This window comes from Melospiza melodia, chromosome 8 (assembly GCF_035770615.1).
Source record: "Melospiza melodia melodia isolate bMelMel2 chromosome 8, bMelMel2.pri, whole genome shotgun sequence".
Taxonomy (NCBI): domain Eukaryota; kingdom Metazoa; phylum Chordata; class Aves; order Passeriformes; family Passerellidae; genus Melospiza; species Melospiza melodia.
Window position 1 is genome coordinate 3,732,501 of NC_086201.1, and position 20,000 is coordinate 3,752,500.

At 39.4% G+C, this 20,000-nt stretch overlaps 1 protein-coding gene across 15 annotated transcripts in view; it reads left to right on the top strand.

The window, feature by feature from the left end:
* GTDC1 (glycosyltransferase like domain containing 1) overlaps window positions 1–20,000 on the top strand; it is a 180,236-nt gene that overhangs the window by 116,130 nt on the left and 44,106 nt on the right. For all 15 annotated transcript variants that reach the window (XR_010028526.1, XM_063161562.1, XM_063161570.1 and 12 more), the window contains one exon: window positions 18,972–19,322. Coding sequence is in view for 14 of the 15 variants with exons in the window: in XM_063161562.1 (XP_063017632.1) it covers window positions 18,972–19,322 (351 nt within the window). In the remaining variant the exon portion in view is untranslated. The remainder of the gene's footprint in view (window positions 1–18,971; window positions 19,323–20,000) is intronic.

Below are 20,000 nucleotides of genomic sequence, written 5' to 3' on the forward strand. Positions count from 1 at the left end.
AGGCAGAGTAAAGTGCAAGTCAGATCCACTGGGCTAGTAATATATCAGAAAACAGATTTCTTATCATGCTCTCACATAAAGTACAATTATTTCTCAATCTGATATTATTTAGTGTCTGTTAAATATTGTTCCTGATGTGCTTTTAGATTTCTGTTTATGTAGTGACTAATTTCAATGTCAAACTGGTTTAGGTTCCTCATTTTAGGAACATTGCGAACCTCATTTTTAAATCAGATCCAGAGCTCAGTCAATGCATGAATTCCTTGTGTTAAGGCCAAAATTGGTATTAATTGAAGATGTGGCCTGGGTGAGAAGTGCTGGTAGATTAAATCTGGAAAAAAAAGAGCTGTGATAGTTTAAAAAAAAAAAAAAGGCAAAAGAATGGAACAGTCATTGAATGAAGCATCGAGGAACAAACCTGCCAGACAAGTGCCGTTATGATTTTTCAAATGGGCATGTAAGCTCGATGTCTCGTTAGATTAAATTGTTATGGATGTCCATCCATCTGTGGAAAAGATGGTTATTTCTAGTTAGGGCATTGCCTTCCCTTTCTAATGTGGATCTCACTAATACCAATCATCCCCGTGTCACCTGAGGATCAGAAAGCTGAAATGCACATCATCTGCAACTGTTTTGGGGATGTTGTTTGAAAGTTGAACCTTGCTTTCAATCCAGCTCTGTTCCAACCATAATTGTATTATGGAAACTCAATCATCCCTGAATTCGGGGAGCGTGCTTTGAAGTGGCTGGTATCAAATTTTTTTTTTTTGAGATCTGCTTAAATTTAAAAGAAAAAGAAATAAAAAAAATTAAGGGCTTTAGCGTGGTCGGTTTTTAATGAGACTTGAACTTCTAAGTGCTTAAGTGCATTGTGAAGCTGGAAATTAGGCTCTGAGGATACTTGGTTCTTTGGAGTTCAGTTTAGACACCTGATCCCACATCATCCTTCTTTGAGAAGAATAGCATTAAAAATGTATTTCTCTCAAGAGACTGGTTTTAAAAGTAGATCTATTCCTAAAAAAAAAAATCCAGACTGATTACTTGCTTGAAAAATCATCTTCCTCTCTTGCTGCCTCTACAACCAGTAAAAAACAGCTTGAAAACTCCTGTTTGAGGGCCAGCACACCTTTCCCATCCAGGGAAGGAGCTGCTACCATGTTGAACTATTTCCTTCTCATTGCAGGCCAACAAATTTGGCTCATCCTGTGTCTTCTCTCAGTTGTTTGAGACTATAATGCCCACTTGCCCCTCTCTTTTAAATCACTTTTCCAGCAGAAGGTTTTGCATTTTGGGTGTGGGGGCTCTCCTATCCACAGTTGTAAGTCAGGAAATGTCATTAAAAAAAATCATAGAAACATTTAGTTTGGAAAAGCCTTCCAGGATCTTTGAGTCCAACCATTAACTGTAAGAAGATGGGAGCTACTTCAGTTCTCTTTCCACTGAAGATCTGCATAACTCTGGGCAAAACTCTTCCCCTTCTTCTCTTACCCTACGGTTGACATGGGGCTAATAAGGCTTATAATTTGTATGCTTAGTATGCAAATTGGCAAAGTAAAGCATGCTTAAAAAATGGCCAAGGAACTTGGAAAGCTATTTTTCCTATTAAATCTGGAAAAGAAGAAAGTTGCAAAACGTGGTCATCTAATTGCATCTTCACCAAGCATGTGGTCTAAGTGCAAATGTAACTCCAGTGTATAAATCCCTTCAGAAAGTCTATTTTGCCCCAAGAGGAATGGGAGCACACTCAGCAGACTGCAGGAGGATGGGATGCTTGCAGCATTTCTTTGCAGCATAATTGCAGCCTCAATGAACCATGAATCCAGCCTAATTAACATAACTGGAACCACAGCAATCATGCTGCCATTCAATTTAGGTTTGGAACATTCCGGTGGAGTATCACAATTCTGCTGTTTATTGTCAAGGCGCTGTGGAGAAGTGTCCACTTGCTTTCTTGCTGCTGCCTTGGTGAATTTTTATTATTTCAGAAAACTTGGGAACTTCAGAAATGGAAGACTGTTAGCTTGATGATTCCATTACTGGATCCACAAATAACTCTATAGTACTTCCTGTGAAAAGGTACTTAGACTGTTTAGTATATTGTAAAACTCAAGGATAAAAGTAACAAATTTCCAAGTTAGACACAGGTTCTAAATTGCATTGGATAGCTAATGGCAAATAATTCTGGGACTATTCTGAGTTAAAGGACTACATTCCCAGAATATTAAAAATAGTATCTATTACTCTTCGTAATCACTATACCTAAGAGAAACCTTTTATTAGGAGAAAACCACATTTTTTTAGTGTGTTGCTCTGTAAAATATGTGTTTTTACTGTTCTGTTGGTTGTGCTGCAGTAAAATCAGGAAGCCACAGAAGTAGATCGGGTACCACTGGTCTTGGCATTAGGGCAAAATAACCACTTTTTTGGGACAGAGAAGCCTGCTGAAAAAAGCAATAGGTGAAAAATTGGGACTGGAGGTGGAGGAACAAGGAAGCTTTCTGCATCTCTTGGCCATTAGATGATGGTACTTATTGCTGGCACTGAAGCCACTTCTGACTGATGTCACAGCTTGGATGGGTGAATCACAAAGTCATTTGGCTTAGAAAAGCCCTATAAGGTCATTGAGACCCACTGTGGTTTGGAAATTCCAGAAAAATACTCCAAGGTGGTTTTCTGTTCTTTGTCTTGTTTGAGGATTCTTTGATTTGTAGCATTTTCCTTGGATGTAACTTCAGCCCTTTCCACTGATTCCGAAAATTCTGTGTTCCTGTTGACTCCTAGACACTGAATTTCCAGCTTTTTGTCCTTTTTTTTTTTCCCTTGATGATGTTAACTCAGGAAGTGAATGCTGAGCATTTCCACTCTGAGCATCTGAATATAAATTTATCATTAGGGATCTCAAGGCCTCTTTTTGGGCTTGCTTATTTATTTTTCTGCAAGTTATAACTTAAAATAAGCAGAGAGGCACCTGACTTAGACTATACCCTCTAAGTTTGCATTAATCTGTTTTTAACATCCTGTGCATAACTCAGGGCAGTCCACAGAAAGCATGTTGTATTATTATTGAATAAGAAAGTGAAGAAATCTGACTTCCCACAGTGGCTCTTCTTCCCTCCAGCCCCTGAGCAAATCCCACTGGCTGTGGGAGGCTCTGGGAAATTCTCTGTTTTAGGTGTTGGTTAGTCATTCCCAGGAGGCTTCACACACATTTTAGCTGAGACTCTCCAGCTAAACATTTATTAAAGGTGGGGTCAATCAAAGGGCTGGCTGCAGTTGAGGAAGAGCTGGAGGAAGTGCAGAGAACAGCTCAATTGGTTGGTTCCTGGAAGAACTGACTCTGTGATTCATCCCTTTGGAAGTGAAGGGGGAGAAAGCAGTGCCAGTTAAATATCACACAGGGTTATGAGAAACATCCCAACGATGGGGAGGGATCGTGGTCTTTCAGCATTTTTATTCCCTGCAGCTGTGATGTGTAAGCTCAGGAAGACGACTGAACATTGATACTTTCAGAGTTCAATAGCCACGCTTGTTATTAAAGGCAGTTACTGAGAATTGACAGAAAAAACTATTTTTGAGGGGAGTTTCCAAGTAGAGATCGTATTTCTGGTTTAGTGTGCAACAAACCAAGTGTATTTGAATGGTTGTCAGATCTGGGGGAAAGGGAGAATAATTTCTCTGTGGTAAAATATTGCAAAGGAAATAATCAGTCTCCTTCAGAACCAGTATTTTTTATTGTTTGTAGGTGCAAATTCAAAAGTGACTCAGATCAAATGTGTCAGAAGTAATTTGAGTGTTTGGTATTTTAAATCTAATGGCACTGTTTCCACAAAAACTCCTGGCTGCTTTTAAAACATTTATATATACTTTTCTGCCTTTTATACAAATTCATGAAATAAGGTCCTTGAAGACACTGAAAAATTTAAGCTGGTCATTCTTGCTGAAGTAAAGCGATGAAAAAAATGTTAAGAAAATACATCTGCAGACAAATACAGCCCTTTCCTCTCTATGCTGTTTGAAGATGTGTTCAGGCTGCTTTAGTGCAAAATAATGGCAAATTTTCACCTTTGATATCTATCACTGTGTTACTACTATGAGGTTATTTTTTTAATGAGTCACTGCTAGGCACTGAAGAAGTAAGTTAAGAAATATTTTAAGGAGAGGTATATTAAAAAAAAATAAATCCAAAATTGTACATGAATACTTTGTTTTATGTGCCTCACAGCTTTAGTAGGGATGGAAAACAGGGAAAGCCAGTGGTAAATGGGAAAAGAGATGGTTGAAAACTAAGGGCATGGTGATGACCAGACAGAAAAGGGAGCTGAAAATCTGTTGTTTTGGGGAGAGTGACCTACTGCAGTGACTGGTGAGCATTTCCCAAATAACCAACCCAAACCTTCCCTGGCACAGCTTCTCTCATCCTTTCAGTTTTTGTTGGGAGCAGAGCCTGACCCACCTGGCAGCCCTCTCCTTTCAGGGGTTGTGCAGAGCCAGAAGGTCCCCCCTGAACCCCCTTTCTCCAGGCTGAGCCCCAAAAATGGGCTCTGGGGCACCAAACCCCAAAGCCTCTGGCTCCAGTCTCTGCTCCAAGCAGTTTTCTGAGCATCCAAGGGAGCACAAACCCTATTTAAAAAAACCAACAGTAAAACAGGACTTTGATTAATTTTAAGGTGATTTCCTCTAAAAAGACTCTGAAAATGGGTTTTCAGTTAACAATCTAGTTTACATAAAAGGCACATATTGATGAACATAGCCCATGACTTTTTGCTCAGTCTCATTATTCTCCTCTAATTCATATGCAGAAGTGAAGATTTCCAGGGGTCTCACTGTTTACCAAAATCTGAGGGACTTAGAGGTTGATGTTTATTCTCATTTTCTGGTGAGAGTTCCATCTTCCCTTTTCTTCACAAAGAACAGCAAAGGAAAAGAAGGAATCTGCTTCCAGAAAACACCCAAAGATAGTGATGATCCATCAAGAATTATCTGGATGCCCTTGTGAGAGCTGAAAATTCCCTAACATTTTTTTGGCATAAAATTCTTCTGAATATCTGGCAGCCTGATATTTGGCTATTCATATTTGTATGAATAATTCAATGCCAGGTCTGACTGATTTACAAATGTGAGTTGCCCATCCTGCTATGAGCTTCTCTTGCAGAAGGCAGAATTATATTCATGCAAACATGGTTGTATGAGTCAAAGGTAATGCAGCAGCATCATGAAAGTAAAACAATGGTTTTTATGCTTATTCATGTGAAAATCCTGATGGGGCACCTCTTAAATTAATCATACAGCCCTCCTTAAATATATCTGATCATGAACCTTACTTTCAAATCAGAGCCATTTATATGAGAAGAGCTGATTGCACTCAAATTGTGGAGAGGATTTTTCTTTCCTCGGAAGTTGCTTCCTTAAAAAAAAAAAAAAAAAGAAAAAAAGGCATATTTTACGAATTCTGACTTCAGACAAATAATCCAAAATTGATGCTTGATTGAAGCTAAAGAACCAAACACAATTTATTGTGTGTACAAAATGGTAGTGAAAATACTACCCTTCTGTTTGAAGGGCCTCCTAAAATATCCCAGTGGTTATTAGTGCTGACTTGAATCAGTTGGAGGTATAGACATATTTGGTATCAGAACAAAAAAGAAACACTTAGTATTTTTAAACCCCTGAGGCTTAAAGATCACACAATTGTTGTTATATTTGATGTGGTACATCAAACTGTCAATCCAAACTTTTTCTAAAAGATAGATAGGCTTGTTGTACTATGAGTATATATTAAATTTGTTTATTTTTTTATTTGTATGATTTTAAGCTTTCTCTTCTTGTTAGAGCATTTTTCCTTAATGCATTAACATGAATAAATGCCTACATGGAGCTGAAGTTCTTGAGTCCACTTTGCCCTCTCACCGTGGGTTGGGTTTTCTATTAGAGAAGGACCTCAGAACATGAAAGTCCAGCTCTGTGCAGGGGCTCAGATTAGATCTGAATGCAAGGAAAAGCAACAAAGGTCCACAGAATATCTGGAATCTGCAAATACTTCCTGTGCTTAACCTACACTTTCGTTGCGTGACTGTAAAGAACAGCAAATCTTTGTTCTTTCCCCTCTCAGTTCCCATTCAGCCAGCCTAGAGACACAGGAGAAAGGTTTTGGGGAGCAAAGCTGTTATCAGCCTTCCTACAGTTTGCATCTGATTTTGTCAGCAATGAGCACATCAAACCCAGGAGCTTACACCCACTTCTAAATATCAGAAAAGTTTTGCAAAAACATATATGTATATATCTATATATACATATTTAATTTATATAACATATAAATTACTATGGACAGAGATTATGAGTGTGAAGTTACTTTATGTCTTTAATGGTTAGCTCATATTTGAGTTAGTAAGAGCCAGAGCTCTGTTTTTGGATTCAGAAGGGAATTACATCTGCTTTAAGTGGAGAAAGAGCAAGAGTTTATCTTGCTAAGATCCCAAAATGTTCAAATGGGGTAATTAGACTTCTGGAAAGTCACAGAATAATATCCTGAGTTGGAAAGACCCACAAGGGTTATTGAAGTCCAGCTCCTGGTCCTGCACAGGATCATCCCAAGTCAGTCAGGCTCATCCTTTTATGAAAACCTACTAGGGCATTTTTTTGGTCTATAATCCAGGAGCTTCTACTATTCAGCTTTATTTAATAAAAAATGAGAGTGTCTCAGAAAGGCCTTTCTTATCCTCTGTGCTGCCAGAAAGGTGTTGGTTTAGCAGCCTCAGGTCTGGTGGATCTGTGCACAGGTAGGGTTGCTGACCGTAGGTTCAGTGATGCATATGCAGAGTACAGAAGGTTACAGCCTACAATTACTTGGAGCTAGAAATGTGGAAAGAAAAATAGTCCATTGCTTCTCAGAGCTCAGCTCATTTGGATTTGAATCTGGAATGAATTAACAGACTAATCCTGTTTATGGATCATCAGCTGCAGAGGTATTGTCAAAGAACTTGTGTCCCTATTCACTGGAACACCTGTATGTAAAGCCACGTCTTAATTGTTCAGGCATGCTGAATCAGACTCCTCTGCCTCAAAACAAAATAGAAAATATAAATATATGGAATGTCCCAATCATCATCCTTATTCTTTTCCTCATCTCAACAAGGTTGCTGTTCTGGCAAACCCTTGTGAAAGCAATCCTCTCTTTTCAGTTAAAAGCCATTCATATGGCGACAAACCACCGTTCTTCCCTTTATATCTGTGTTCATTCATTGAAACTCCAAAGCCTTCCAGCTTACTTCTTGGATTTATAGCCAGCTGGCTGCTGTGTGTAACATGAACATGTTCTGACTGTGCATGACACATTTTTATCTCATTTAAACCATAATTGTCGTGTTCATTTCAGGCCACAGCTCACCTGCAGGTATTTAATGTTGACTGTGCAAGTTCCCAAAGTCATTTCCATCTCCTCACCTCTGACAGTTGGCTGTTATTAGGTCAAAAATAAGGCTCAACCCCAAAACAACCACCCAAAACGCCCTTCTTGGAACAGATTTGGATAAAATGAATGTGTTCAAGATGGTGGGCCATAGCTGAGCCAGCTCCTGTGGGATTAGTGCCCACGTTTTTGCATTTAAAATAAACTTTGGAATGACTTTTTAACACAAGTGCTTTAATAGCAAATGAGGAGGGGGTGGCAAGGCAGAAAAGGACATATGCACTTCTTTTTTTTCTTTGATTGCTGATTTTTCCAAGGTTAGTCTGGTAAGTGATACCTGTGTCTTCTGCAGTCTTCTGATACCTGCAGGCTTCTGCAGTCTTAGAAGTCAAAGAAACCCATTGAAAAGGAAATGCTGAAATATCTGCCCTAAGTTACTGAATCATCAATGAGAAGCTTTCATTCAAAGCATGAATATTAAAATTTATTACCATACTTCAGCTTTGCAGGAAATACAATATGTTATTATTTTTTTTAATACAACACCGCTGGATGCTAAAAGCAGCAATAGAACCATTAATTAATAGTAGTAGTCCTGGATAATGTCATAATAAGCAATGCAATGTATTAAAGCACATTAATTCTTGCCAGCTATCAGGAGGAACTTTTAGATATTTGAAAGGCCCATTAGGTTTGTTTACATTCTGAGTGGAAGCTGGTATGCTTTGGCAGGGGCTGAACCACACTTTAGTACTTCACTCCAATGGTGTTGGATTTCCTGACTGTCGTGCACAGTCTGTAATATATTGTCACCACTTCAGGGCAGCCTGGCTCTCCAGGACAGAGACTGCAACCCAGACCAGGGCATTCCCCAAAGCTAGGGTGTTTTGCTGCCACAAAAATGAAAATAACTGAAATTATATGTAACAGGAGCAATTTTCCACAATGGAAAAGGTGATCCAGGAATCAAACCCATGCCTTCAGGTGTATTAACCTAACAGAGCAACAAAAATGTGCTGGGCTTTAAATTGCACTAACAATCTGGAAAGGATTTTCCAGCTGGGGTTATGTTAAGTGTTAATAGTGAAACCTGGGTGCTTTTTCCTTTGATCTCTCTTCGAGCTCATATAGAATAATAGGATCAAAATAAAATGCCATTTATATGAACACCTTGTTCTTTTGATCTCGGCACCAAAAATTCTGTCTGCAGCTAGAGCCTAGCAAACAGTGCATCTGCTCCTTTTAGTTGGACCTTCTAGTTATCATAACTTTTAATAAGTGGTGTCACAGCCAATTTTCTGGGCAGTTCATGAACTTAGTCGTCATTTTTGCCCTAAGAATCTCTTAACTACCCTTTCAGAGGAATTTAAAATAAGGTACACAGGACTATTGGCTTCTGGTTGGTTGTGCATATGCATGTGGAGTGTATGATTTAAACATCTGTATAGTGCAGTGTTTCAAAGTGTAGAGTTGGTTGTTCTTGGAGTACTTGGGCAAAACTGTTGAATTAGTGTAGGCTGAATGAGTGAGAATGTTTTAGGAGGAAGATCAGTTGGGATAGTGGTGGTTTTCATAGGTGCTAGGTTCAGGATCCCTGCTTTTTCCATCAGGGAGGTGATGGGCCCTGTGATATCTGGGTGGTGGCCAAGCCTTTCTCTTCATCACCCACGTCTGCAGGAAAGAGCACAGGAGGGTTACACCTCGTAGGTATGGATCCCATTAGTTTTATGTCAAATTCAGGTCCATGGATGAACAGGAGCACTCTGCAGCTCTTTATTCCCCAGGGCTGATGGTCAGGAACGTTCCTTTGGAAGCCATTGTTGTGGGCACTTCATGTAAAGCTACTTCCTTTCAAATCTCTTAGCAAGATTCGTTCTCCTCTTTGACTCCCCTGAAGCAGCTGAGCTGTTTATTCTGCTGACTGATGGTGTCCCATTGTGATCCCTGCTTTAGCTGTTGCAACCTCCCAGAGCAGAGGAGCTGGGCACGAAGCGCTGTGCCAAACGAAAGCAAATAAACCCAAGTCCTGCAGTTCACCAGTGTCATAACTGCTGCTGCCCAGGAAGAGGGATTAACAAGTGAAGAAACACTAGCTAGGAGAGATCCAGCGGCCAAGCTGAGTCTCGGGTGTCAAATGTCTCTCTCAGGCTTTGCATCCCTCTGTAATTTATATTTAGCTGCGTGATAGGAGCAGTCAGCTCGTGGGGAGCACTGCTGGGAAAGTGTTCAGGCTCTTGCTGAAATGGCTGCATTTGAGCCTGTGGCACACGAGCTGTCCTCCAGCAAGTTTGTTTTTTGGTTTTTTTGCAGACTTAGTTGGCTCTCTGCACTCTGTCACAAGGCAGGAGTGTTCCAGAGAGCCATAACCACGGCTATAACCTATAACCCTCTTCTTATAAAGCAGTGCAGTCTAATTCATTGTGTGCAATAAAGGTACTTTGAGCACCAGGAGCATCAAGGATGTGTTTGTGCAGCACTGCCCTGGGATTGAAGCATCCTGCTGGGACCAGGTCTGCCTGCTAATGCAGCCACTCTGCCTCCAGTCCTTCCCTAAGCAGTTCAGAACTAATGCAGGAAAGTTTGCTGCTGCAGTTGTCCTAAAAGGCAGTATATGCCCAACTCTTAATTTGAGCAGTATCTGCCCAACTCTTAATTTCAGCAGGTTATATGTCCCTGCTCATCCTCCACCAGTTCTCATTTCCTATCCCAGAATTCAGACCTACTTTTTTTTTCCATCAGTTAAAGGAAGGTTGTGGGATTCTTTGGCCAGGGAGTTAAAAAGCTGCAAAGATTGGTAGTTTCCCTCCCTACAATAGGAATGTGATTGCCCTGGTTCTGTGGTTAGCATGAAACAAGTCAGCTCTGTCATGAAGTCAGTGGGGTACAAGTTAATACAAGGTAGTAAAGGAATAAAACAGCAAAGTCCACAGTCTTTTATGACAAAACCAGTATGATCCTGCTGCAATATAAGGCCCTGCTGTGAATGGTATTTTCTGATGCTTGGATAAGTGCAATTTACATATATACAAAGTGTATGAATAAAGTTATAAAAGTATACTTGGTATTTTACATTTTTTCCCCCCTTGAAAGTAATTTTCTATTGTTCAAACATTCGGCTTTCACTGGTTTTGTTTCTAAAAACCCCAAAAGGAAAAGAAAATAACAAAAGTCCGTAAAGGCAAAAGGGATATGTTCTCATTTCAGTTCACAGAATTTCCTGCCTTTAAACAATACAAATATATGCCCTTAGGTTTCCAACATGCTGGAAGGATGCTGAATCCTTGAAACAGATCAAATTAAAAGCAAGTCCACTATAGAAACATCAAGTTGTAGCAGTGTGTCCAATAGATCTCAACAAGAATTTGTTGAGGGGGTTTTAACCATGTTGCCTAGACTTACAAAATCCTAAACCGCTGAATCCAGAGTGGATAAGCACTTAGAAACAGCAAGTTCTAGGCTGAAATGTGCACAAGTAAAATCTGATAATCAATGGTGCCTGTTCATTACAGGCCCCATTCAAAGCAGTTATTTAACATAACTTTGAGATGTACCCACAAGCAGAGCAAGTAAGAGAAATTTTTAATGTCAGAGGTAGCTCAGGGATGGGCCACCAGCATTTCACAGAATTTCCAGGGACTGTGGCACCCCAGGGATACTTCTGGCACCCAGATGCTGGAAGCCAGATGATCAGGGATCATAGATCAGCATCACCGTCATTCTGATTTATACCAGAAGGGAGTCCAAGGGTTTTGTGGGGTTTTTCCCCCTGTAATGACATTGCTACTAATAGCATTAATATTTTTAGAGCTTTTTGACAAAAACTTGATCCTTTCAGAGCAAAACTGAAGGCCTCTAGTGTTTGAACAACAAATGAGATTGGGACCTACTGTCAAAGCTGAGGTTAGAACCTGGAATTTCCCCCAGTCCACACTGCCAGGTTGAGATACAAATGCTAGACATTTAAACTTCAGTTGTAGTGCACAAGCAAAATGCAAATTAATATAGTAACACGTTTTCAAATGGAGGTCAAAGTCTCTGTATTAGCAGGTCCTGAGGGGCAGAGCCAGTTTACTGGAGTGCCCTGTGGCTGGGGTAGCTCCACAACAGGAAAAAAATGCTTTTTTCTTAACATTTGAATATTGTATTACTGACAAAATGTGGTTAAAATTTTGGTGTGCATACAATTATTATTTTTAATTAATTTCCCTGTCTTTTTTTCGGTTAAACCTTCATGTGAAAACAGGCTTTATTGCCTATTTATTTCTTGGGGTACCTGAGAAAGCCTTGAATAGTTCAGGTGAAGTATGTGTTTTCCTGAGAAGCACGCAGAAATTTGCATTTGCGCAGGCGAGTGAATTATCAAAACCAGATGTAACCAAGTGGAACATTTTACATAAATTTATTAAAATCATTATTTACCTGTAAGTTATAAGAAGGGCTTAGTTGCACTAGTTTGCTGCCAATATGTACTGCCAATAATCTGCCAAAAAGCAGCTTGCTGACAAAATCCCTGAAATGGTTTGCTTATGATTGCACAGAACGTTACAACCCCGAGTCAAATGAAAACCTACCATAAATGAACTCTTTGATGGTGGATTCGCTGGAATATGGTATTGATATATGGTGTACAGTTTATGTGGATTATGTATACTGTGCAAGAAATATGGATATCTATTAAGGGTAACGTGATATGTAATCGGTTAGGACAGTTATTGTTTTCAGTGTTTGCTAGGAATAAGATCACAGGGTGACTGCTCAGTTCTGAAATACAGATTATTCCTGTGCTGCCCAAAGCACCAGCAGGCCATTGCTCCAATTAATACAGAAAGGCTATTGAAAATGTAAAATATTTGACATCTATACAGCGTAATTTTAAAGGCAGCTTTACTTCTAGGAACAATTTATACATTACATAAACTTGTATTTTTCATCCAAGTATCATTTCGAGAATAGCAAGCCTAAATATTGGAGGCCATGGGGAAACATAATATTACAATAATGTTCTTTGGTGCGGTTTGGAAGGTTTTAGGAAACATTTGGAAGTATTTTTCTCATAAAGTCACTTAACTATTGAAGTGTTATGCTAGCACTCCCTTCTGCATTGTGTATGTTGCAAAGCAGCCTAGTTAAAGGGGACATTCATCCCCTATATCCTGATTAGAAGTAGTTCCAAAACCCAGGAAATTATATGTTATAGGATCCTGGGTTTAGTTTAATTAAAAGGAAAAAAAAAAGATTTCAGGTGTGGTACCAGTTTTCAAACACCCATTTCCAGTTTTGTTTAGCAGGGGGATCGTGTATTGGATAGAACTCTTTGTGAAATTTGCATTCTCTAAATAAGTACTTGAGAGCTCAGCTAGTTTTGGTTTTTTTCTGTTTAAGGAAACGCTAATGAACATGACCAATCCTTTAGAATCCTAAAGAGCCTTAAAAACCTTGCAATTCTCAGAAGTCTAACTTTTTTTTCCCCATAGTGCAATTCATTCTTTTGAACTTCTGCTAAAGCAGAACTTAAGTCAACAATTTCTAATTTCTGGCAGTGGTTATCAAGAGGATTCTTAGAGCTCCAAAAGTTACTTTGTGTCATTGGTGCAGCAGATCTACATGGTCATAGTGTTTAATTATAGAGAAAATTACTTTTTTTTTTCAGAACTATTAATTAATCCATGTATTCATATCTTGCACAAAAAACACATAAGTTATTTTCACCTGCACTATAAAATATGTATTTTAGTTCATTACCATCTTTCTGAGGAGCTCTTAAATTACCATCATTCCATTTCTGGAGAATGATGGACACGGAAATTATAACTGCAGAGATTCTTGTAGTCACCGTTAAAGGACTTCAGAGAATTAAAGACATGAACTCAGAAATAATATATTTAGGGTCAAACTCAGTCTTATTTGATGTCAAAGAGAACTTTGCCTTTCACTTTGCCTGTTTCACTGCAGGCTAGAGTTTTGCATGGACTTTGGGGAATAATTTTTTGCACACTGGCACTGGCTGCCCTGAGAAGCTGTGGCTGCCCCATCCCTGAAATGTCCAAGGCCAGGCTGGAGCAGCCTGTTCTAGTGGAAGGTGTCTCTGACCATGACAGGGTGTTGGAACTTGTGTTTGAGGTCCCTTCCAGGCCATTCTGTGAATGAGAGTTGAAGAACACTTTTGTTAAAATCCTGGTCCTCTGGGGTGTGGGCTTTACAGTACACCTGGCACAGAGACCTTAATGTTGGAAATCCAAGTGTAACACTGAGGGGAAGGTTGAGAGATCAGTTTGAGCATCATCCTTAGGTTGACCTACAGATATGACATGTTTGAGCATTAGAAAATAGGAGTGTTGTTGAATTAAATAGATTGGAAAGAAATGCGTAAATGTTAATTGGAAGTGGGAATTTTTGACAGTGACAAATTGTGGATGTTGAGGGATTTAGCTCAGAAATTACTTGGAAAAACAGGTGGAAGTTGCAATTTGAGGAAAGAGATTTTTCCCGTTGGCCTTCTTGTCTCTTTACTATTGAGATCTCTCTTGCTTTCCTCATCTTCCTTCCCCACTCGGATGGACCAGGTTGAGTCCAAGCCAAGTGCCCATGGTTGGTCTGGATCCAGCCTTCGTTCTCCAGGACCACCTTTGGATCCTGCCTGCTAATCAGGCATCCACTGCAGTGTCAGGGTTGTTGCATGCAGGAAATTGTTGCTAAAGCAGCATTATTTTGGCTATTTTATCAGAAATAAGTCTGACCTTGTGATATCCGTCCCTGTTTTAGCTATTGTCTATGTTGCACACCAATTCTGCACTCTGGCCGGGAAGGAAGATGTCCTGGTCAGCTTCAGAACTCTCCCATACTGTTGTTATTTAATATCTGCATGTGCAAACTGCATTCTCGACCTTTGGTGAGAGTAAAAATTTGACTGGAGGAGGTTCTTGAGCAACCTATCCAGCTGCATGGGCCTTCCAACCTCAGTGATTTCTCCTCTGTCATGGGAAAGGGAAGACAATGATCACACCTCAAATAAAATTTCATATTTCTACATCCTGCAGTTTTCAAGCAGGGAAATCAGTGTAAACCATGCTTATTGTACCCCGGAACAGGCACATTCTGCTGTGGGAAGACAAGCTGAGCCTCAGACCTTGGATTTTCTTTTGCGATGCCCTTCCCAGTGCTTAATCTTGGCTCTGTTCAGTTTTCTTTCTGTTCTCTCTCTTTGCTCCTAATCCTTGTCCATGCTTATAAGCCCCTAATATTTATATGGCATTATCTGTGTTAGAGATTACTGCTGACAAGTAATCTCTTCCCTCTTCTGAATGAAGAATTACAGCCATTGCTGAAGATCAGAAAGTGAAATTAGATCCCCGAAAGTATGTGACAACTTCAATAAACCCTAATATCAAATTCCCTGAATATCGGGGATCTTCTTTCAAGCTTTTAGGTTGGAACTGTAGCACAGCTTCAGGGCACCTGACCACACTCAGCAACATTTTTTTTGCTGTAGGGCAAAATGTGACAGTAGTTGAAGAAAAAAAAAAAATTAAAAATGAACTTTGACTATTCTTCCAGTTTTGTAATTTTTTGCAATCTTTTGAGAAGTAGCTAAATAGAAACAGCATCAGTTTTATTGTGATCAACGGATTCATAATATTAAAGACAAAATATAAAAGTATTATTTTATGTATAAATAAGCATATACTAATGGAGTTGCTGTCTGTTCCAGCTTGGCACCCAAAAATCTGATTTAGTTTTTTTTTTTTTAAACTTTATTTCTTAGAATAGAATAAGCAAAATTCTTGAGTTTTGAAAAAACAACTTTGGTATTTCTACAGTGCTTGGTCGGTGATAGGTATGCATGGCTTGGAGCAAGCTGGTCTAGTGGATGGTGTCCCTGCCCATGGCAGGAGGGTTGGAATGAGATAACCCTTAAAGTCTCTTCCCACTCAGGCCACTCCACAATTCTATTATTTTTAAAATTTTTAATTACAATATTTAAAAAAAAAAAATCCATTGCACTTTCAGAGCTCTTACTTTGCACCCAAATGTAACTTCATTTACAGAAGGGCCAATTTTGTATTGCTTTTAAAAAATGTATTTATTTATTCCATCCATCCTTGCAGTCTCTTGAGGCAGTTGTGTAATTTGGTCTAACCTAAACCAGCAACTCCAGTTCATCTTTCTAATGTGGTTTCTATTCATCGAGCAGTGACATCATGGCCCTTCCATCTCTTTTTTTTTGTTGTTGTTGTTTTTAATAAAATGGTGCACAAAGTGACTCTTGGTGCCATGGAAAAGAAACCAATCCCCATAAATAACTTTTCATTAGGGCAAATAAAGTGCAGTGAATAAACACATACGGTGGAACATGGCAACATATCACAAAAAAGAAACGTGTGTGGGAAAAACACATTTCTACTTCAAGGAAAAGTGCACGGATTTCTTCAGAGCGAGGTTTTGTGGCATAAATTAAAAGAAAATATATAATATATAGGTTGTGAGTTAAAGAATCTGTTACTCACAGTAGCAAATATTTAGATTGAAACTCTGAATTTCAGGATATTGAATTTTTATTACATATGAACTTAGTTTAATATTTAACCCATCTTTTTAACTAAACATCTAGACCCAGTATGCAAAAAGGGAAAGTTTTCAAGTCTTACTCTTTGTAGAGCCTTCATAAAGTTTTAAAGTTGACTGTTCGATGTGTTGGAGAGCCTCAAAAATCTGAATAAATAAAAGAAATTTGAAAACAAGTTGCCATACTAAAATTAAATATCTAAGTCCTCACTGTTTGTTCTGAACTTTCAGTTCAGAAACAGTGAACTACTTAATGTTTAAATATATGTGAGTTATGCATAAAAGTAAAATATTTTCCATGTTTTTTTTAAATATAAGGGACAGTACCTTTTGGAATCTTTTGAAAGTGTTAATATTTGTGGCTTTGATGATAATTCTTTTTCTGGAAAGTTTCACGTGTGCAAGAGTTCATTAAACAAGTTAGTAATAATAATAAAATGCTTGTCCTATTTAAAATAGAATGTTGTGGCATTTTTCTTGTGTGACTGGTTTTGTAACTAAGATTGAGAAAAATTTTGTATCCTTCTCAAAAATGAAATCCCACTTCTCTGCTGTGGTAGCTCTCTAGGTGGTTTTATAGAATCATGGATTAGTTTGGGTTAGAAAGGACTTGAAAGATAATTTAATTCTACCCCCTGCCATGAGCAAGGACAACTTTCACTATCCCAGGCTGCTCCAAGCCCTGTCCCACCTGGCCTTGGACACTTTCAGGGATCCAGGGGCAGCCACAGCTTCTCTGGGTACTTTGTGTAGTGTTTCACCACCTTTATGATAAAAAAATAAAAATGTTAAACATTCTTTTTATAGCTACTGTTTCCAGCCTGTGTCTGCTCCTGCTCCAGCCTTGCTTCTCCATAACCATCATGGTGATGCAGAAGTTCTGCAAGCTCTTGATGTTTTAAATGACTGAGATCTGGGCAAGTACTGGATGGAGAGATACCTCTGGAAGGTGGCAGAAAAGAAGAATTAATGTGAGTCTGGAGGAGCAAAAATGTGCTGAGGAAAACATAAACACAAAAAATGCACTAACTAGACACTGTCTTTTCCCAGCATGCTTCTGGGAAATGCACAAGAACAGGTTTAGATGACTTTGTGTTGTTATTAGTTTATTTTCAGGTCATTTATTTAAGTGTCATAAAGAACATTAGCTGGTGGTTAGGGACTCCAATATCCATTATATCATTCCAATCATGTGGACAAGTTTATGCTACACATGATTTACAACGGCCTTTGCGCCGTAGAAATTGTTCTCCTCAGGTACAAGGTTTTATTCGTGGTTGTATTTAGCAAAATCCAAGTGGCTGAGCGCAGAGACGTCTTCCAATCAAAGTCCAAAAATTAATGCCTTTCCACGAGCACCATGGATTGCAGCAAGAGCTGTTTATGGCTCTCTGCCTACATCTTTTATCATGTCTCCACTGTTGTTAGTAAAATATACAGAACTACTTTATGCCAAAACAATGGAAGTTAATGCAGATAACTTGTTCCAAAGTTAACCATCAAATAAATCTCTCTCTCTTTTTTTTTTTTTTTCTTTCAAACTGTTAAGTGAAATGGTGTTCTAAAACTTCTAAAAATTGTCAAGATGATGAATACTGTGTGTGTAATACAAGTAAATACCATGGAATTGATTGCACACACATGTCTTAAATAAAAGATATTAAAGAGTATATTCCAGAGAGAAATCGGTGGAGTTTTATCTAATATTATTAGGAATTCTGCAGTGACAGATCAGATTTATAAGGGTTGAAAACTGAGGAGGAAACCTGTTCAGAAACAGAAGTGGGGCAGTGAGTGGATGGTTGGCCAGGAGATTAAAGACAGGCAGGGGGATAGAGCCTGCCTAGGTAGCCTGACCTCTCACACCTCAAGCAATTTGTCTTAGCAGCAGTAATTTTTCAAAATATCTCAGTTAGATTTGGGTTGGTAAATCAGTCCTTTCAATGCAGTCACAACTTGGTAGTTTAGGAAAAATCCCTTAACCTGTTTCTGCCTCAGCTTTTCCCATGTGTAAATATTTAAAAGTACATCCTGACGGGGCTGTGTGTGTGTCTCAGAGGAGCCACAAGCCTCAGCAAGCCAGGGTTAGGTCTGTGACCAAAGGCTGAGGGAATTGGGATTGTGAAACCTGGAGAAGGCTCCAGGGAAACCTCAGTGCCCCTTCCAGTGCCTAAAGGGGCTGCAGGAGAGCTGGACAGGGACTTTGAACAAGGGATGGAGGGACAGGACAAGGGGGGATGGCTTCACCTGGCAGAGGGCGGTTAGATGGGATATTGGAATGGAATTATTCCCTGTGAGTGTGGTGAGATCCTGGCAGAGGTTGTCCAGAGAAGCTGTGGCTCCCCCATCCCGCAAAGTGTCCAAGGCCAGGTTGGACAGGGCTTGGAGAAACCTGGAATAGTGGGAGGTGTCCCTGACCATGGCAGGGGGCTTGGAATGAGATGGTTTTTAACGTCCCTTCCAACCCAAACCATTCCTTGATTGTAGGATTCTGTGTATGTGAATCAGCCATACCAAATTTGTTCTTCTAAACTCAGAGAATCTGTTGCTGTTCCTTGGGAGAAGAGGTCAACTCTCACCCAGCTCCATCCTCCTTTCAGATAGTTGTAAAGAACAACAGGGCCTCTACAACTAGGATAAAGGATTGCTGCCAATCTTAGAAGTAACACTGGCAAAAATTCCAAAATTTTCCTGGCAGAGTTGCCCTCTTTCTTCCAGAGGTGTTTGCAATATTTTATTTTAGCAGGTAAATAGTTTTATTCTCCCTGTTGATGCATGTGTCATTAGGGAATGCATTGTTTCATTTCACAGGTGCCATGTTCACTAAAATAAAGTGTATTTTCTTGAATTCATGTTGTTGTTTAGATGGATGTAAAATATCAACCATATTTGACCTTCTAATGTGCTATTACTTAATTAGTTGCCAGGTGAAACTTTAATCTAGCATGAACACAATACCAATTTTTTTTTTTTTTGTTTGTTTGTTTGTTCTTTTTCCTCCCAGGTTCATGCCAGAGCATAAACTTGCCCGTTTGGACAAGGTAATTGGTGTTAAAAGGAATGGAGATGCTTATCAGTCGGAGGGGCTGCCTGGGCAGGAGGAGAGCAGAGCTGTAATGGAAACCAGTGATGCACATCTTGAGTCTGGACTTTGTGAGCCCCAGCCTGGGCTCTGCACCACACAGCACGAGGGGCTGCCCTCCCCAGCAGCAGCCCCAGTCCAGGCTGAAGCACCACAAAGTACAAATCCTTGTCAAGGGGAAGATAAGCAACGTCTGACTTTTAACCTCTCTAATATCTTGAGTGGACTGGACTATCAGCAAAGACCTCTGCACATTGCCTGGCCTCACAGGTGGTAAGTGAACAAACCCAAACGCTGTGCCTTCAAAAGATTTATGGGTTTGGGTTGATCCTTTTTCTCTTCTGACTTCTACCCAGCATAAAATGATTTCGTAAACACTGCACACACACGTGGAGGAAAGACCCATCACTAACATCTGATTATTGGGAATAATTTGTTGAATATGCACATTCAAACAGCACTGTCAGTGATTCTTTTCTCCCTAGAAAAAGATATCCCTGCTGCTGCAACACTGAGCATTATTCTGGTAACTCTCTTTTCCTATCAAGCAAACCACACATGACAATTAATATCGAACATTATTTAAATTATCTTAATTACTTTAATGCAAGTGATTCAGTGTCAAGAACATGGTGACACTGGACAGCTGATGTTAACCCACTGTCTGCAGTTTAGAAACACCCTTCCAATGTTACATAAATAGAAAGCCTGTTTGTGTGTATTAACAGGGAAACAGTATTTTTCCAACTGCTAAACACAAATACCTGATCTCTGAATCTTCTCAGAAGGGACGAAAATCTACCATGCCACATAATCGCTAAAAACATATAAACTTTAGCTTGACTCCTACATAAATTAGGATTTAAAGAGGTAAAATGTCCTGATAATCTTCCGGTATTGGGCACGAACATTTTAATCTAGTTTTTATTCCTCGCAGTTTGTTTAATCTGC